This window comes from Diadema antillarum, unplaced genomic scaffold (genome assembly GCF_040938485.1).
Source record: "Diadema antillarum isolate AM-2024a unplaced genomic scaffold, OU_Dant_1.0 seq00000086_RagTag, whole genome shotgun sequence".
NCBI lineage: Eukaryota > Metazoa > Echinodermata > Echinoidea > Diadematoida > Diadematidae > Diadema > Diadema antillarum.
In genome coordinates this window covers 624,223-640,102 of record NW_027271178.1, presented here as the reverse complement: position 1 = coordinate 640,102, position 15,880 = coordinate 624,223, and the positions used below count along the sequence as shown (strand labels likewise).

Below are 15,880 nucleotides of genomic sequence, written 5' to 3'. Positions count from 1 at the left end.
TTTCTTAAATGAATATTCATGAGGAGAAAAACAGAAGGGAAAAATCTACTCACTTTAAACAGTCCAATATTTTATACATGTAGATTGCATATAACGTATATCTATATTCGCAGTAATATGTTTGTTTTTGTTTTTGTTTTTGTTTTTGTTTTGTTTTGTTTTTTTGTTTTGTTTTGTTTTGTTTTTTTTTTTTTTTTTTTTTGGGGGGGGGGGGGGGGTTGTTAGCGAGCAACGTTTATGTTCGAAATTACTCTTCCCTGTATACAAACGTATAACAGCTGTATTGGTTGGAGTCAGCAGGGACCTGAGCTTCGATCCTAGCATAATCTTTGTCAGAGACAATGACCAAAATGTCGGGTCATTTTGCCTCTGACGAAGATTCTGCTGAGGGCGAAAGCTCATGTCCCTTTTATCTCCATTTTGCTTCTCTTGCTTGTCTCTGCTGGATTATGCAATTTTCAGCAACTTTTCCCTCTACAAATCATTGCGTAGTTACATTGTTCCACGGTTAACCTTACTTCAAATGGTATTCATGACAGAACCAGATCCTAATGTTTGCTAGACAAGATTGCATTCGAATGTTTTTTGTCTATTCTCACATCGAAAATGTATTACCTTTATAAAGTATATCCAATATTTTTCACTTTCCTATTTTCCTTTTTTTACAGCAAATGTGTGGACAGCAAATGGCAATGCACCCAGAATGACTGCGGAGGTAATAACTTACCAGCTGATATTGCTACAACATAGTCTTGCATGCCATTTGGGAGCAATACGGATGTAAATTAATTAGTGAATTCATAGAAGAGTGTGTTAAAGGGGTCAGCTAACACTGGATGATAACAAAATACTGCTTGGTAAATATAAAGTTACACCCTGGATCTGAAGATAAATAACTGACGGATCATATTTGTATTTGGAGAGTACGTACAGCACAAATCCATTCTTACTATTCTTCACTATAACCCGGGATTAACAAAATCCTATTTTATTCAAATTTATTTATTTTTCCGTCGAGATGTTTTCATTGCAACTGATTGACAAATTGCCCTACATCGACGTAAATAAGCACTGAATTGATCAGTGTTTTAGTAGTAGCCATGATAAAAAAATCATAGGCGTACAATACTCGAGCAGGATTCGAACCCACGACCTCCTGATCACCGGACAGGCATCATCTCCACTAGACCACCGAGCTTTCGCCCGACAGCAAGTGTTGGTTCTAATCCTTATAGCATGCAGCGGGTACTGCTTTTGTTATTCAAATTTACGTCGATGTAGGGCAATTTGTCAATCAGTTGCAATGAAAACATCTCGACGGAAAAATAAATAAATTTGAATAACAAAAGCAGTACCCGCTGCATGCTATAAGGATTAGAACCAACACTTGCTGTCGGGCGAAAGCTCGGTGGTCTAGTGGAGATGATGCCTCTCCGGTGATCAGGAGGTCGTGGGTTCGAATCCTGCTCGAGTATTGTACGCCCATGATTTTTTTATCATGGCTACTACTAAAACACTGATCAATTCAGTGCTTATTTACGTCGATGTAGGGCAATTTGTCAATCAGTTGCAAAAAAATCCTATTTTGTTGTAACAGGCAGTGACAGGGCAGTCAATGAATTCAATTAGATTTGCCGCCTTAATGTATGAACAAAATGATTTACCCTTCTCTTTGAATTCAATATACATGATAGGAATGTGCCAAGTTAGCGGACAGGGTCACTACCACACGTTTGACAGCTACGACTACGATTTCTCCGGTACCTGCACCTACACGCTGGTCAAGGATTGTTGGGACACCCAGGCAAGCTACTCCGTGAGCATCGAGAACGTCGAGTGTGGAATGGAGGGTGCTTCGTGCGTGAAGGCGGTCACCTTGCAATACGAATCCAATTCCGTGAGGTTGAGGAGAGGGCATCAAGTCATCATCAACGGGCAAGAGGCGACGGAGTTCCCGGTAACCGCCGGTGGCATTTACGTCAACCAGCCGACTGAGCACCAGACTGCGGTAAGTTAGCCGGAAAAGGCATTATTTACCATTTACTGATGAAACAGAAACCCAGCTTTAGTGCTTCAAAGTAGTTCTAAAATGTGAGCTAGGGATAGAAACAACCAATGTACAAATCTGAATTAGCATAATCTATGTTGAGAGGGTATATACACAATGTGAATAATAGTTGTAATAAAAATGTTTCCAGACTTAACCGTCTACAGTTATGGTTTAGTGAGAAAAATATTGAAATCTTTTATTCTCGGCTTTATAGCGGAGTTTTTACATAATATGATGTTTTGTGATACAACTGACCTACACATTATGCATCAAATGTGATATCTTGAACATTTTCAAAATCACTGCTCCCAATGGTAAACGGTACCTTGAAGGGGCATCATCGAGGCCTTAAAGCATTTTTTAGCAGTCTTCTGCACTAATCGCAATTGTATTTATTTCACCAAACAAGTTTGTGTATTAGAATATATCTTATTTAACTGTATAGTTTGCTTACAGTCTCATAATTTTGTCATTTATACATCACGTTATCACTGTTACCATTAATTTAAAATAAAAGCAGAAAAGTAGTCCTACTTGCAAACAAACAAGCAAATATACGTTGGTTGTTATGGTGTGGTGTTTCTTTTCAGGATAAGAATATTTTACATGATGGTAAGATGGAATATGCAGCGGTCCAGAAGTTTTGCATTGCGATTTCCATTCCTTCTGATCATGTTCATTGCATCTTAGGCCGTGCTTGCTAACGGACTCACCATTTTGTACGACGGCAATGATCACGTTGTCGTTATGGCGGATGAGAGACATATCAACTCCACCTGTGGTCTGTGTGGTACCTATAACAATAACCAACGAGACGACTTCTACACAGAGGCTGGCGAGTACTATCTTTACGTCCCTCCGACGAACTCGTTGATGAAACGCCCCCCCCTGATCTCTTCATATGCATCCCCTCCCTCTCTGTATCATATGTAGGCCTAGTATGTAATACATGTATCTGACATACATTAAATTATACTATATGTGTTCTATGATATATTCTATGTTAATATACTATGTTTATTCCGTGATATATTCTATAATATACAAATACAATATATATAGAACTGCACCTCAAGATATACCCTATCGACGCTACTGGTATATCTAATTCCTAAACTCAGTTTGTTTAATGACAGCTGGAGGTCTAATAGGGTCCAACTTTGAAGCCAACTTCACATATTCATTTATTAATTGTTACTTTGTCCAGTAAACCTCGTACAATCTTCGTGGATGTCAGAAAAAAAGGATCGATATCATAATCTAAATAGAATGATACCATAAAATTTGAATATGTTAATCACACTGGTCTATGCCATCACTGACCTGCATTTTAGGCGACATTGAGTCGAACTCCGCGTCCTTCGCCAACAAATGGAGTATCGGATCCTCCTGCGCCGACGCTGCCGACGAATCCGGCACAGATCCCTGCGACCTGTACTCCCAGAAGTCCATCACGGCTGAAGAAGAGTGCTACAGGCTTTACACCGACGATGCATTTGCTCGTAAGACAGAAATCCTGCACTAATCCTTCAGGCGACCAGCACTTTCTATCTTTGAAGACCTTGTCCCTTCGTTTTCCATAAAGAAATGGATATTAAAAGGACACGTCAAGCCAAAAGTTCAAAGTATGTAGACAGTTATTTGAAAAAGAAAGATTGAACTATTTCGTAAATTTCCACGATTTTCGTTCCAGTCAGTAGACATCATCTAGGCCTATATAATATTATTATAAATCATTACGAGATTATAAGGTATGCTGTTCATCAAATATTGCCAGAAGATCATAGTTTTGAATTGAGAAAAGATAAACTATGTCTCTTTGATCATCAAATAAAGACGAAAAGCTGCATAATTTGTCTGTCTGCGCTTAACAGATTTTTTGTTTCTGGAAGTCTACTGTAAATCTTCCATAATTGTATAGAGATTAACAATAGCATTAAGCGTCAAAACTCCTTTCCTCTTCATTTTCAAGAAACACATTAATAGCAACACTTCACTTATTATTATAACTGTAACTTGTCTATTCTCTCTCTCAAGCTTGCCGACAATACATTGACCCGGAAGTGTATTATGATGCTTGCCGAAGTGACGTGTGCAACTGCGTTTCCGGTGACTCGTGCAAGTGTCAGATCTTTGCTATGTATGCCTCCAAGTGCGCCCAGAAGGGAGTAATCATCAGTTGGCGAGAGCATATGTCTGGCTGTGGTGAGGTTTTTTTCTTTTTACATTTATTGTTTTTTGTGTGTGTTATTTGTCGCTTGATTGGTGCCTTGTAAAACCTATAGATCGTGCTATGGTACATCTGATAAATGGTTAGGATCAGTTCGAAGATTCCGCATACTATACAACAATGTTTATCGTAGAGAAAACAGGTTTTATATGATCAGATTATTCGCAAGGTTCTTTACAAAATCCAATGTTTTACTTATTACTTTAAGTTTTAGAACATTATCTATGTATCACTCTACTAATGATAATACCTAATTTTTGGATATATACACACAGACGAGTTAATGGCGTACTGACTGCAAATGATAGTTGCCATGGAAATAAATGTGCGTGTGAGTTTTCCTACCTACTTTATATCTATCATAGCATAAGAACATACAATACACCTGTAAATGTATTCAAATGTACAAAATATATGACTAGATAAGATGTAAATGCCTGTACCAAAATTTTTCGTGATACCAGAAATGAAGTGCGAGGGAGGACTCGTGTACAGTGCCTGCCATTCCATGTGCGCAACCACTTGCAACGCGATCTCCACCAACATGGTATGTGACGAAACATGTGTGGAAGGCTGCGCCTGCCCAGAAGGATCCTTAATGTCACCCACGGGCGCATGCGTGACGCGCGAAAACTGCGGCTGTGTAGATCCAGACTCGGGCGAACGTTTCTCTAGGGGGGACAAAGTCGCCAAGGGATGCGGATTCTGGTAATAATTGACATTTTCTTTATCTTTTTTTTTTGTCCAAAATCTCGTGTTGTAGGAATACTTCCTATCATCTTCTAATTTTGTTTCACTGGTATTTTCAAGAGACAATTCCCTGACGGAGACCATTCCATAGTTCCTCAGTAAGGTTATCCTAAATTTCGATATTTGCTCGATATAGGCAAACATCGATATAGCGAGATACACGTGTACCTAATATAAACCGTAAGTTTTGATCGTTATGATTTGTACCACGGACGTGCATCAACAATGGTAAATTCTCGTGAAAAATGAAATTACGCCCGTACCTCTATGTCTATAATTCGATTCGTCGAACATATGTATACGGAAAGTATTCACAAACATATACACCTGTATGCATATAATCTATTCAATATAACATAAAACATTATTACTTCGAAGTTTCTTATGTTTGTTCGTTTTTTCTTGCAATGTTACAGCTACCCATTAAAACGTATCAAAATACGGTTTCCATGGAAGCACAATGATGATAGTTCTACACCTATTCAATTGTTGTATAGCCGAACGGCACGCTCGTGTGTGTATTGCGTAAACCAAAATACAATTTAACATACCTGTTACTTGATAGCAGCATCCTTATTACATCGTTTATCCCCCCCCCCCGCAAAAAAAAGAAGAAGAGAAAAATCATCATCAACAACAACAACAAAACAACAACAACAACAACAACAACATCAAACCCATCATCTTTTCAAGTACTTTTACAACCACTTTCAATGTTTAACATGTTTAACCTGTTGATTCCGTTCGTCAGCACCTGCGACTCTGGAGACTGGATGTGCGAGGACCTAGACTGTCCGGCAGATGCATGCGGCGTGAACGAGGCGTACGTCGCCTGCGTCAGCCCGTGCGTCAAAACTTGCGCTAATATGCACGAATTTGAGGCTTGCTCGGCCGCCACCTGTTACAGCGGCTGCGCCTGCACCGAATCCACCGTGTGGAACGGTACCCAGTGCGTCGCATCGTCCAGTTGCCCGTGCCACCATGGCAAGCAGAGCTACGAGGAGGGGGCGAGCATTCAAACGGACGAGTGCCACACCTGGTGAGAACAAGTTTTGCTTTCTCCTTGGAATATCACAAAGGACTGATACATTTCTCTTATCTCTTCCTCCTTACCATTGTTTGTGAGTTATTTTTTTTAGTTGTTAGATTAGCAAGACACTCTTCGTTTTGACAGTACTTTTATACTGATGTTTCATCGGCCTCTGTATAGGCATGTTAGGGTTACGCTATGAAATATAGAATAAACACAGCCTATATTTGAACTGAATGGCATCGATTCAAAAATTATGCAAGCTAGCTAGACGTGTTAAGAAAGACTTGGAATGGAGTGTTGTGGTTAATTTGTTTTCAATGCATCAAAATATAATTTCCTTTAAAAAATGATTGTTTTTCTTCACTACAGCGTTTGTGAGAACAGCAAATGGATGTGCGAGGAGAGCAATTGCCATGGTAAGAGAGAGAAAACAAATGTTTTTTAAGATAAATTTTATCGATACCAACTGCACAAATGCTCAACTTGTAGCTTGCCCACTTCGGAGCATCAAAGGTTGTACATTTACAATTAGAGTCAGTCATCTACTGAGTTAATAGATCTAATCCGTCGATACAGAAATATGTTGTCTGCAGTTCGTAATCGTGGCGTAAGGAGGATGTGAAAAAGATTGCACGAGATAAACGAAGCTATTTGTAAATAAGCAATCAATGCTGCTAACAATGAAGTGACTCGAAAAGTGACCACATTAACTTGTAACAAGTCCTGCTGATACCATGATGAATGAGGTTCAAAGGATCCCCCATTTCATGCGTAGATTGTAGGATGCCGTCGGAACAACTAAGAAGTTCCACCGAAACACCCGAATTTTCCTCTATCCAGCAAACAACAATATTATCACCCTTTGATTTACAAGAATGGCGGAAAATACACGTACAAAGTCTTTCAATACTCCTACTGCTACTACTTAAGACTCTAGGACTAAGAGATCCTTTTACTGTAAATTCCATAAGGGTTTTCCTTAATCGTCTTAAAATCATTCTTCACGTCACAATTGTTCCTGCGACATGATCTAACGTTCACGAATCTCGGGAAAATGTCCTCCTTATTTAATCAGGAACATGCACGGCTTGGGGAGACCCTCACTACAAGACATTCGACGGTAAGCTCTTCGACTTCCAGGGTGACTGCGACTACGTGATGGTGACCGACAGCGTCAGCCAGGCTTCTGGAATCGCTTTCTTCCACGTCGTCATCGGCAACATCCCATGCGGAAGTAGCGGCGTCTCCTGCACCAAGTCCATCACGTTTACGATCGGTATGGTCTTACAAAATAATGTGCAGTACACGTAACAGTTTAACCTTTGAACTTAAGAATACAATTGACGACTCGTAAAGTAATGTTTCCACTAGTTTTGCGCAGAAGTATGGTTGAGATTTGACATAAGAAGTCGTTTTAGTCGTAGCAAAGAAATAATAAATGCAACACAATTTATTACTCAATCTATTACATTTGTAACAGTTGTAAAGCTCTATATAGTTCAGTACCTACTGTACGTTTCTCGTGCTTGCGGCCCTTGCGTTGTTACAGGTTATTGGTAGGACCCCTACATACAGCTGTAGATGCGATAATTACGAAACAAGCACAGGATTAGCATATTACACTTGCTCATCGAGTTTGTACTTGATAACCTACGTAAACGCCAATAATCATTTCTTGGATCTCACTTCACAAGAATCATATCAATATAGATTTGCCATTGGTATTTTATCAAGAAAAAGGCAGGTGAACAAAAGTCTTCCCTATCGCGGCATTACCCATAAAGTTTACTGCTTTCATGACTAAAATGAAATATCAATAAAGATTATTTCTCATAAAAAATCTATAGAATGTATATTCATTTGCATTTACTCTTCTACGAGAACTCATTTTTCTATATCGATTGTGTATTGGCAAAAGAAGAAAAAAACCAAACAAAAAAACTTCATTTCAATATTATCATTGAAAATGATGGAAGATAATTTATTCTCAATTTTCATAATCATACCCAGAGTCTCTTTTTGTTGTTGTTTCGATGCATATAGGAACCGGGTCTAACCAAGAGAAGTTGTCCCTAGTCCGTGGCGCAGAAGTCCCGAAGTCAGCCGGATCGTTCCGGATATCGCAAGTCGGAGCCTACGTCTACGTTCACACTGATTATGGCATCACCTTGCTTTGGGACCAGGGCACTTGGGTCCAGGTCAAACTAGATCCCTCGTACAAAGGAAAGGTAAGATCTCTATGCTCGAAACTTACGATGTTTCACCTAAGCTGTGATTTGACAAAACGATGCGACCAGAAAACTCTTATAAGGTATTAGGTTAGTGTGTTGGCGCACAAATGATATTAACCTCGTCGGAAATTTCACCTCAACACATTTCTATGGTTATCAACCTCACAGGAAACAGTCGAAGTAACTTCGAAACTTCGAATGGGACTGATAGACTATCAGACGAAGTCCAGAGGAAGATAAAATCAAAACTTTTTGGGTGCAACTTTGGGTAAAGCAAATTTAAGGAAGGGCTTTGCTCAACACAGTCAAATACAAAACAAACAAACAAACAAACAAACAAACAAACATACAAACAAACAAACAAACGAACGAATTTCCCATTGGCTAATGAAAGTACATAGTAGTTATCGATTGGCTAGAGTTTGAATAAACACCTGGATTGCCGAAGCAGGTGTGAATCTAAACAATCATGACTACTCGCTAGTTGTGGTATTTGCACCTAGTCGAAAGCCACGTGTAATGGCATTCTCAGCTGTTTGAACAAAAAACACACAATAACACAATGAATTGGCAGGCGTCAACCGTAAACAAAGATGTTGATGCTAGAGTAATGAATAACACGAGGTGTTACACTGCCAGTGACTGCTGACTTCGCTGTGTAGCTTTAAAAAAAGTGCAAAAAGCAATGTGCAGCCTTCTCACACGCACGCACAGGAAAAGAAAAATCAAACGGTCTTTTCAGAACACACACATTGATTGTTGGCTGTACATTGAAAGAGGGAGCGAACCGCAACAGAGGGAAGTGTTTTCTGCTGTGAGAGTGCCAGTCCTGGGGCCCGTTATCAGTGACAACTGCCACGTTTCTATGACAAATTTGCCCTCAGCCAATCAGATGCAAGAATTTCAGTAGCTTGTCACATCTATGACAACTTGTCACTGATGACAAGTTTTATGAAACGGGCCCCTGATAAGTGAATTCTCTCGTAAGTCAAAGTACATAGGTATATATCACCTGTAGTTTTGCGCGTAACTTCTCAGCGGCGCCAGTTGACGATCGAGTATGACTCAAGGGATAGCAGGCGTTCTTTCTCCACCTCTGACGCCCCTGCTCCATTTTTCTCCTGTATTTCACCTTTCAACGGGTCGCGAAGACATCTCCGTTTTCTCAACGCGACGTCTTCTGGAGACTAGTCTGGTCTCCGGGAAGTCACGAGAGAATCTTTTTTTAAAATTATTGTTGTTATGTTCATTATCATTTTACTTTATCAAACCTGATAGGTTGGCGGTCTCTGTGGCAACTTCAACGATCTCGTCGGCGATGACTTCTTGTCCCCTGCCGGCGGACTACCCGAGACGTCTTCAGTCGATTTCGGTGATAGCTGGAAGGTAATCTCAAGCCTAGTTGCAGTAAAGAAATGAACAAAAGATAGAGAGTGAAACGTAAATTCATAATATTTCGCAAAAAAAAAAGAAGAAAGAAAATGTCTTTACTGCTCTCCACTATTCTGTAAGTTCATACCTAGGGCGTCAACGATCTGCCGTGTGTGCTGTATCAATGAATCATAACTCGACATAACAGAGTGTCGATTAGGGCCTATTTAATTTTTTCTCTTTTTTTTTTAAAGCTTGGGATTTTTTTAACGTGAAGTGATCAATTTACATATCAACCATAAATATGATCTATATGGACAAATATTGGTAAAATGAATGTACCTCAATGGAGGAATTAGTAACCAGCCGGAAATTACAATGCAGAGAACTGCATTGCCAATCTTTAGTAGTTTTAGGGTGGGTATATCTCGTAAATATTCCGAGAAACGAGTAAGTGTGGCTCCGTCAAACAATTACAAGTATATACATGTACCTTTATTTTGACAGGTTCACGACTATTGCCCAAGATCGTCGCAGGTGACCAACCCGTGCACCACCAGTCCGCACCGCCGCGCTTGGTCCATGCGCCAGTGCAGTGTGCTCAAGTCAAGCCTGTTCGAAGACTGTCACAACGAGGTCAGCTACAAGTCTTACTACACGCGGTGCGTCTACGACGCGTGCGGATGCGACTACGGCGGTGACTGCGAGTGTCTGTGCACGGCCATAGCGGCCTACGCGCAAGAATGTAACGCACGGGGTGTGCCTATCAAGTGGCGCTCAAACGACCTCTGCCGTAAGTCACCTTTCCCCTCCTTCTGTTGTTATTGTGTATATTCGCATCATTTTGCCTCCAAAATATTTGTGTATAGAGCTGTCTATTGATCGTAAACGAATACGAGAATGTTCGGATTATTTCTTTGATATAATGTTAACCAGCACATATACGTCTTTGGAAGATATCATCAATTCCTACATAAGTTCATTCTGTAACAACCTTTTGTGTATGGCATATTCTGAATATTTTGAAGGTGTCCTCTCAAAACAGAGTCTCTTTAAAATGCATACCATATACCTGCCCATCCAAGCTGTCAATGACAATCTTCAAAGTCTGCAATTCATGACTTCTTCCCTCTTTCTCACGATCATTGCAGCTTACCAGTGCGATGGCTGCCGCGAGTACGACCCTTGCATACCCGTGTGCAACGTCTGCAGCCACGAGGACCGCTGGGACGAACACGGCCTCTGTCCCGATACCTGCGTGGAGGGATGCAACTGTCCTCCGGGCCAGTTCTACCAGGACGGCGAGTGCGTGGAGGAGTGCCAGCGGACCACCGCGTCAACGACGACGCCTTACGTTACCACCACACCTCCCTGGAGCGTCACAACCGAGCCGACAACCACTACGCCAGTGCACACGCCAGCCTTCAATACGTGTAGGTCAAAAACACCATTCCCACCAACAACACCAGTGGGCTCAGCTCGTAGCGCGTCTGCCTCCCAATCCAGATGACCCGTATTCGATTCCCGAGTCTAACTGAGCATTAGTGTTGTGTACAATCATACCTTCCCCTCGACAACTCGAGGCAAAACACTCTGTCCCTCAGATAGGACATAAAATGAAGGCACCGCGTGTGTGAGTCATGATTTATACCAGTAAAAATCCCGCCGCATTCATTCATTCATTGCAAAGAGCAGGGTTCATATTATCTAGGTGACGAAATTCCTATGATCAAGATTAAAAAAAAAAAAACGTCAGAAAGGTAAGCCCTATTTTTGCAAACCGCTAATAAGAATCTGATAAATAGACTTAATGAAAGTGTAATAAGGATTATTTTGAGGGTTTTATTAGGGTTTCAATAGGAACTTGGTTGTAAACATAACTAGAATTTCACTTTCTATATAAAGGCAGTTCTCATCTAAAATACAGAGCATTTTATACTTAACTCATTGTACTACAACTTTACACCTTTACCACTAACTCGATGTAGTGTGAACTGATCTATTCTTAAACAATCATTCATTTGTTACATGTAGATTTTGTGCACTAATCAATACCTTAACCAATTGAAGACCTGAATATAAGAACGACCCAAGTCCAATTTCTGGCCCAATTCAGTTTGACATGGGAAATTGTAGCTTATGCATGGACTCATCTTGTGTATAAATGATAAATCCTAATTACCCCCGGAAGTGCCTGAAATAAATGAGTTAAATCTTATATGAATGTAAGAACAATGAAGGACTTGGGTCATTCTTACATTCATATTATAGCGCCCTCTCTCGTCCTCTCATCTCTATAGCAGAATATCATGTATATGAATCAAAGAACGACCCAAGTCCATATGAATCAAAGAACGACCCAAGTCCATCACACAAAATGACCTCTCCACAATTAATGTAAATGTTAATTGTCATAATGATATATGTTCTAATTTGTATACACAATGTTGCCTTCCCATCATAGTTAAATAGAATATTATTGGACAAATAAAAAAGATATGAAGTTTTTTTAAGATTACTCGAAATGGTCTTCCATGGACTTGGGTCGTTCTCATATTCATATACTCAATTCATTCGTTCATTCATTCATTCATTCATTCATTCTTTTATTCATTCATTTATTCATTCATTCATGTTGTTTGGAATTGAATTCTCTGTCTAAGAATTAATCTTACTATACTTCAAGGTGTCTGCAACGGTTACGGCGATCCTCACTACTATGACTTCAACGGCAACGAGTTCGATCACCAGGGGAACTGTACGTACATCCTCAGCCAGGACTCCAGCGATCCGCCCGTCTATATCGTTCTCATACACAACGTAGAGTGCGCTAATTTTCCAGGCACCACGTGCCCGAAGGAGCTGACGATCATCTACGGAGACTACATCGTTGATCTCCTGTCGACGTTCACAACACTGGGAGTGAGTTCTGGAAAGGACACACAAAATGAAACGAAACGAAACAAAGCGAAACAAAACAACCACAGCAAAAAAAAACACACAAAAAGCTCCGTACAGTAGTTGTATCAGTGTTGTTATTATAATTCTTTTTTTTTTTGGGGGGGGGGGGAGGGTAGATGCGTTTCGACGTTCTTATTTCTTTATAATCGGAACAATAATATACAGTTAAACCTGCCATAGCGACTACCTGTCTATAGCGTACGGTATGCTACTAAACTCAGTTCCTCAAAAGAAATGACATGTTAAAGACCCTGTGTATAGCGGCCACCCGTCTACAACGGCCATTTTTTTGTCTCCCTTTGGTAGCCACTATAGACAGTTTGAACTATTACATATCATATGCATTTGCCTGTTTTGAAGAGACCGCTATTTCGCTAGATGCATTTAAGATAAGAAGATGTCATCTTCCTTGATAAAATAAAAAATATATAGAAAGTTTTTTTCTCACCATTAGATAAGCATTGGACCAGGGAAGCTGCAACGTACTGGTGATATTGGCATTAAAGCATGTACAAAGTTAACTTGGTGAAACAAAAGTGTCATTCCTAAAATGTGGTGTGCCTGTGTAGCTGTTTTGTAGTTGGGTTAAATAGGGGAAGAAACGGGAATGGTATTTCAAGGATATTAAAGCGGTTTGGTGTGTCTCTTGTTTTCTCCTAAGGTGCATCAAATTCGAGTGAACAACGTACTGATGAACGCGCCCGTCGACTATAATAAGACGTTCAGAGTGCTGGCGAGTGACATGTACCTCATCTACCAAGCGCCGGACATTGGCTTGGAAGTCCGCTTTGTGCCCGTTGGCATGCATTACTTCCGGGTCGAGATTCCAGAGGCTCGTTTCTACGACAGCACCGAAGGCTTGTGTGGTGAGTTTTCATCTCTGGATGAAAGACATTCTTCTCTACAGTTTGTGTTAGATCGGTCACCTTCTCCTTTTCCTCAAATTCCTCATCCAACTTCTTCAATTCAATTCAATTCAATTCAATTCCATTCGATTTCGGTTTCATTACAAAAAAAAAAAAAGAGCATAACAGTACGTCCGCAGACCAGTAATGTTATGCGTACAGAGGAAACGTTCAAATGTGATTACAGAAAACTCACAGTTAAAGAAAAAACAAAATGTAAAAAGCCTAAATACTCCGTCAAATCAATGTCATATTACCTTACAATCCAACAATTAAAAGTCGCACAGGCAGGAAGTTAGAACTGAATACACGTTTGGTTATTTACAAACATGGTAGACATACACATAAATGCAGATACATTCAAAACAGACAATACACATGTAGGACAGAATAGATTTTCTCATGCAGCATAAAGAATCAAAAGAAACGTAACATCGATTCAGCGGATTTATAGTACCATACATACAGAAAAAAATATGGTCACAGAAAACAAACATACAACTGCACATATCCCCCTTATTCGTCCTGTTCCTTCCGCGATTCCTCTATCCTCCTCTTCTCCCTCTTCCTCCTCTTTCTTCCATTTTCCTCGGTTATATACCCAAAACCATCCATTCTATGACTGCTCTTAATCTACCATCACTGCTTCAATTCCGCTCAGTTTTATCAGCTCTTTAATTAACACTTCCCTGCTCCTACCATTCTTGACAAGTCTACCACGATTGAAACTTCTCGGCCACAACCTGTTCGACCCTTCACAGCACTACTTCTAGAATGCTATTATTGTTATGTCGGTCTCCTACCAACTCATCTCCCTTCTTCCCTTCGTGTATGATAAAGATTATTTAAAATAATTCTCCTGCTTGAAAGGGGAAGTCCAGACGATTTTCATATTTTTACATCATGTACTAGTACATAAATCGACAGCTCCGCACATAGATTTGTGGAATTTATTGTGGTCCTTGAGCATAGAGACCAATACCAAGACCCAAAACAGATTACACTGAACAAGGATGATGACACGGGAGGCTCATTATATTCCAGTTGTGTACAATGCTTAACAATTTCACCCACCTTTGTAGAATTTATACATACTTCCTTCTTTTGTTCTGCTTCCTTGTGGCCCAACTCATGTATTCCTATCGTGAAGCTGCCACATCATTGTTGGTCATCGTGATTTTTGTTATAAATCTTTAAATCATTCTCATTCCTCATCCCAATCATTATAAGTTCTGAAAATCTGAGCCCAGTATAGCCATTTTTTTTTCTCTTCAAATGCAAAAGTCTGAAAATTATCCGGAAGTCGCCTTTTTAAAAAAATGTGGTTTTCCCTGTGACTCCGTTCTCAGGTAACTGCGGCGTGAACGGCACCACGTGCGAGGAGGACAATGACTGCTGTGACTGGATGGTACCGGAGGACAGGGAGAGGTGCGGCTGCGAAGACGTCGGCACAGAGCTCCCGTGCACCCCGGACGCCTCGTGGTGCCAGAACCTCTACGACCGGCCCGAGTTCGAGCCTTGCTACGACACGGTGGACCCGGAGCCGATTTTCCAGAACTGCCTCTACGACTTCTGCCACACCGACAAGCACCCGTGCGACTCGTTCGAGTTCTACGCCACCGTGTGTGCCGAGAAGGGGATATGTCTGCAGTGGCGGTCTGACGATTTCTGTCGTGAGTTAAGAAAACAAACAAACAAAGAAACAAACAAAAAAAAGCATTCGCTTTTCAGCATTTTTTAAAGTCCTGATAATAGCCGACGAGTTTTCTTTCTGCATTTTTGTTCCGATTTTGTTCGTTTCTGCCTTTTTTAAAAACAAATTCACTTTCACTCATTGAATGAAACTGGAAATAGAAATGTAGATCCATACTCGAAACAAATAACGCAGTTCACTGAAAGAAATGAGTGAGGGAAGTAGATGCAAGAAAAGGCCTATGTGTAAGTAATGAATATATATAAAGAGCTTGCTTCCAAAAGGCGCTAAATCCATCATTTTCAACGGATTTAGCGCCTTTTGGAAGCAAGCTCTTCATATAAATATCATATATATATATATATATATATAGATTCACAACAGTAGGTCAATATAAACTCCGTTGGAGACGTAAATTTGACGAATTTTCGCCCATAGGGCTTTGTCAAGTCAATACATTTGACACTTTATTTTGAAGCAGATCAAAATAAAAGATGCGTCGTCACTGTGATGGTAGCGCGTCCATAACAAGATGCGCACAAACACAAAAAGCGCACAAGGGCGCACATAGACAAATAGCGCACAAGGTAGGACGTCACAAAGAAAACTAGGAAGGTAAGGAAAATACAAGAAGCGTACAAAATAGGACGTCACAA

The 15,880-nt window shown here is 40.3% G+C and overlaps 1 protein-coding gene across 1 annotated transcript in view; it reads left to right on the top strand.

Moving 5' to 3' along the window:
- LOC139726525 (mucin-5B-like) overlaps positions 1-15,880 on the top strand; it is a 43,698-nt gene that overhangs the window by 9,377 nt on the left and 18,441 nt on the right. Inside the window, exons 9-24 of the mRNA XM_071637506.1 lie at positions 669-715; positions 1,695-2,008; positions 2,741-2,885; positions 3,385-3,552; positions 4,088-4,255; positions 4,745-4,988; positions 5,782-6,069; positions 6,433-6,479; positions 7,139-7,339; positions 8,107-8,291; positions 9,573-9,680; positions 10,173-10,458; positions 10,817-11,098; positions 12,352-12,587; positions 13,288-13,492; positions 14,881-15,204. Of these exons, the coding sequence (XP_071493607.1) occupies positions 669-715; positions 1,695-2,008; positions 2,741-2,885; positions 3,385-3,552; positions 4,088-4,255; positions 4,745-4,988; positions 5,782-6,069; positions 6,433-6,479; positions 7,139-7,339; positions 8,107-8,291; positions 9,573-9,680; positions 10,173-10,458; positions 10,817-11,098; positions 12,352-12,587; positions 13,288-13,492; positions 14,881-15,204 (3,248 nt within the window). The remainder of the gene's footprint in view (positions 1-668; positions 716-1,694; positions 2,009-2,740; positions 2,886-3,384; positions 3,553-4,087; positions 4,256-4,744; positions 4,989-5,781; positions 6,070-6,432; positions 6,480-7,138; positions 7,340-8,106; positions 8,292-9,572; positions 9,681-10,172; positions 10,459-10,816; positions 11,099-12,351; positions 12,588-13,287; positions 13,493-14,880; positions 15,205-15,880) is intronic.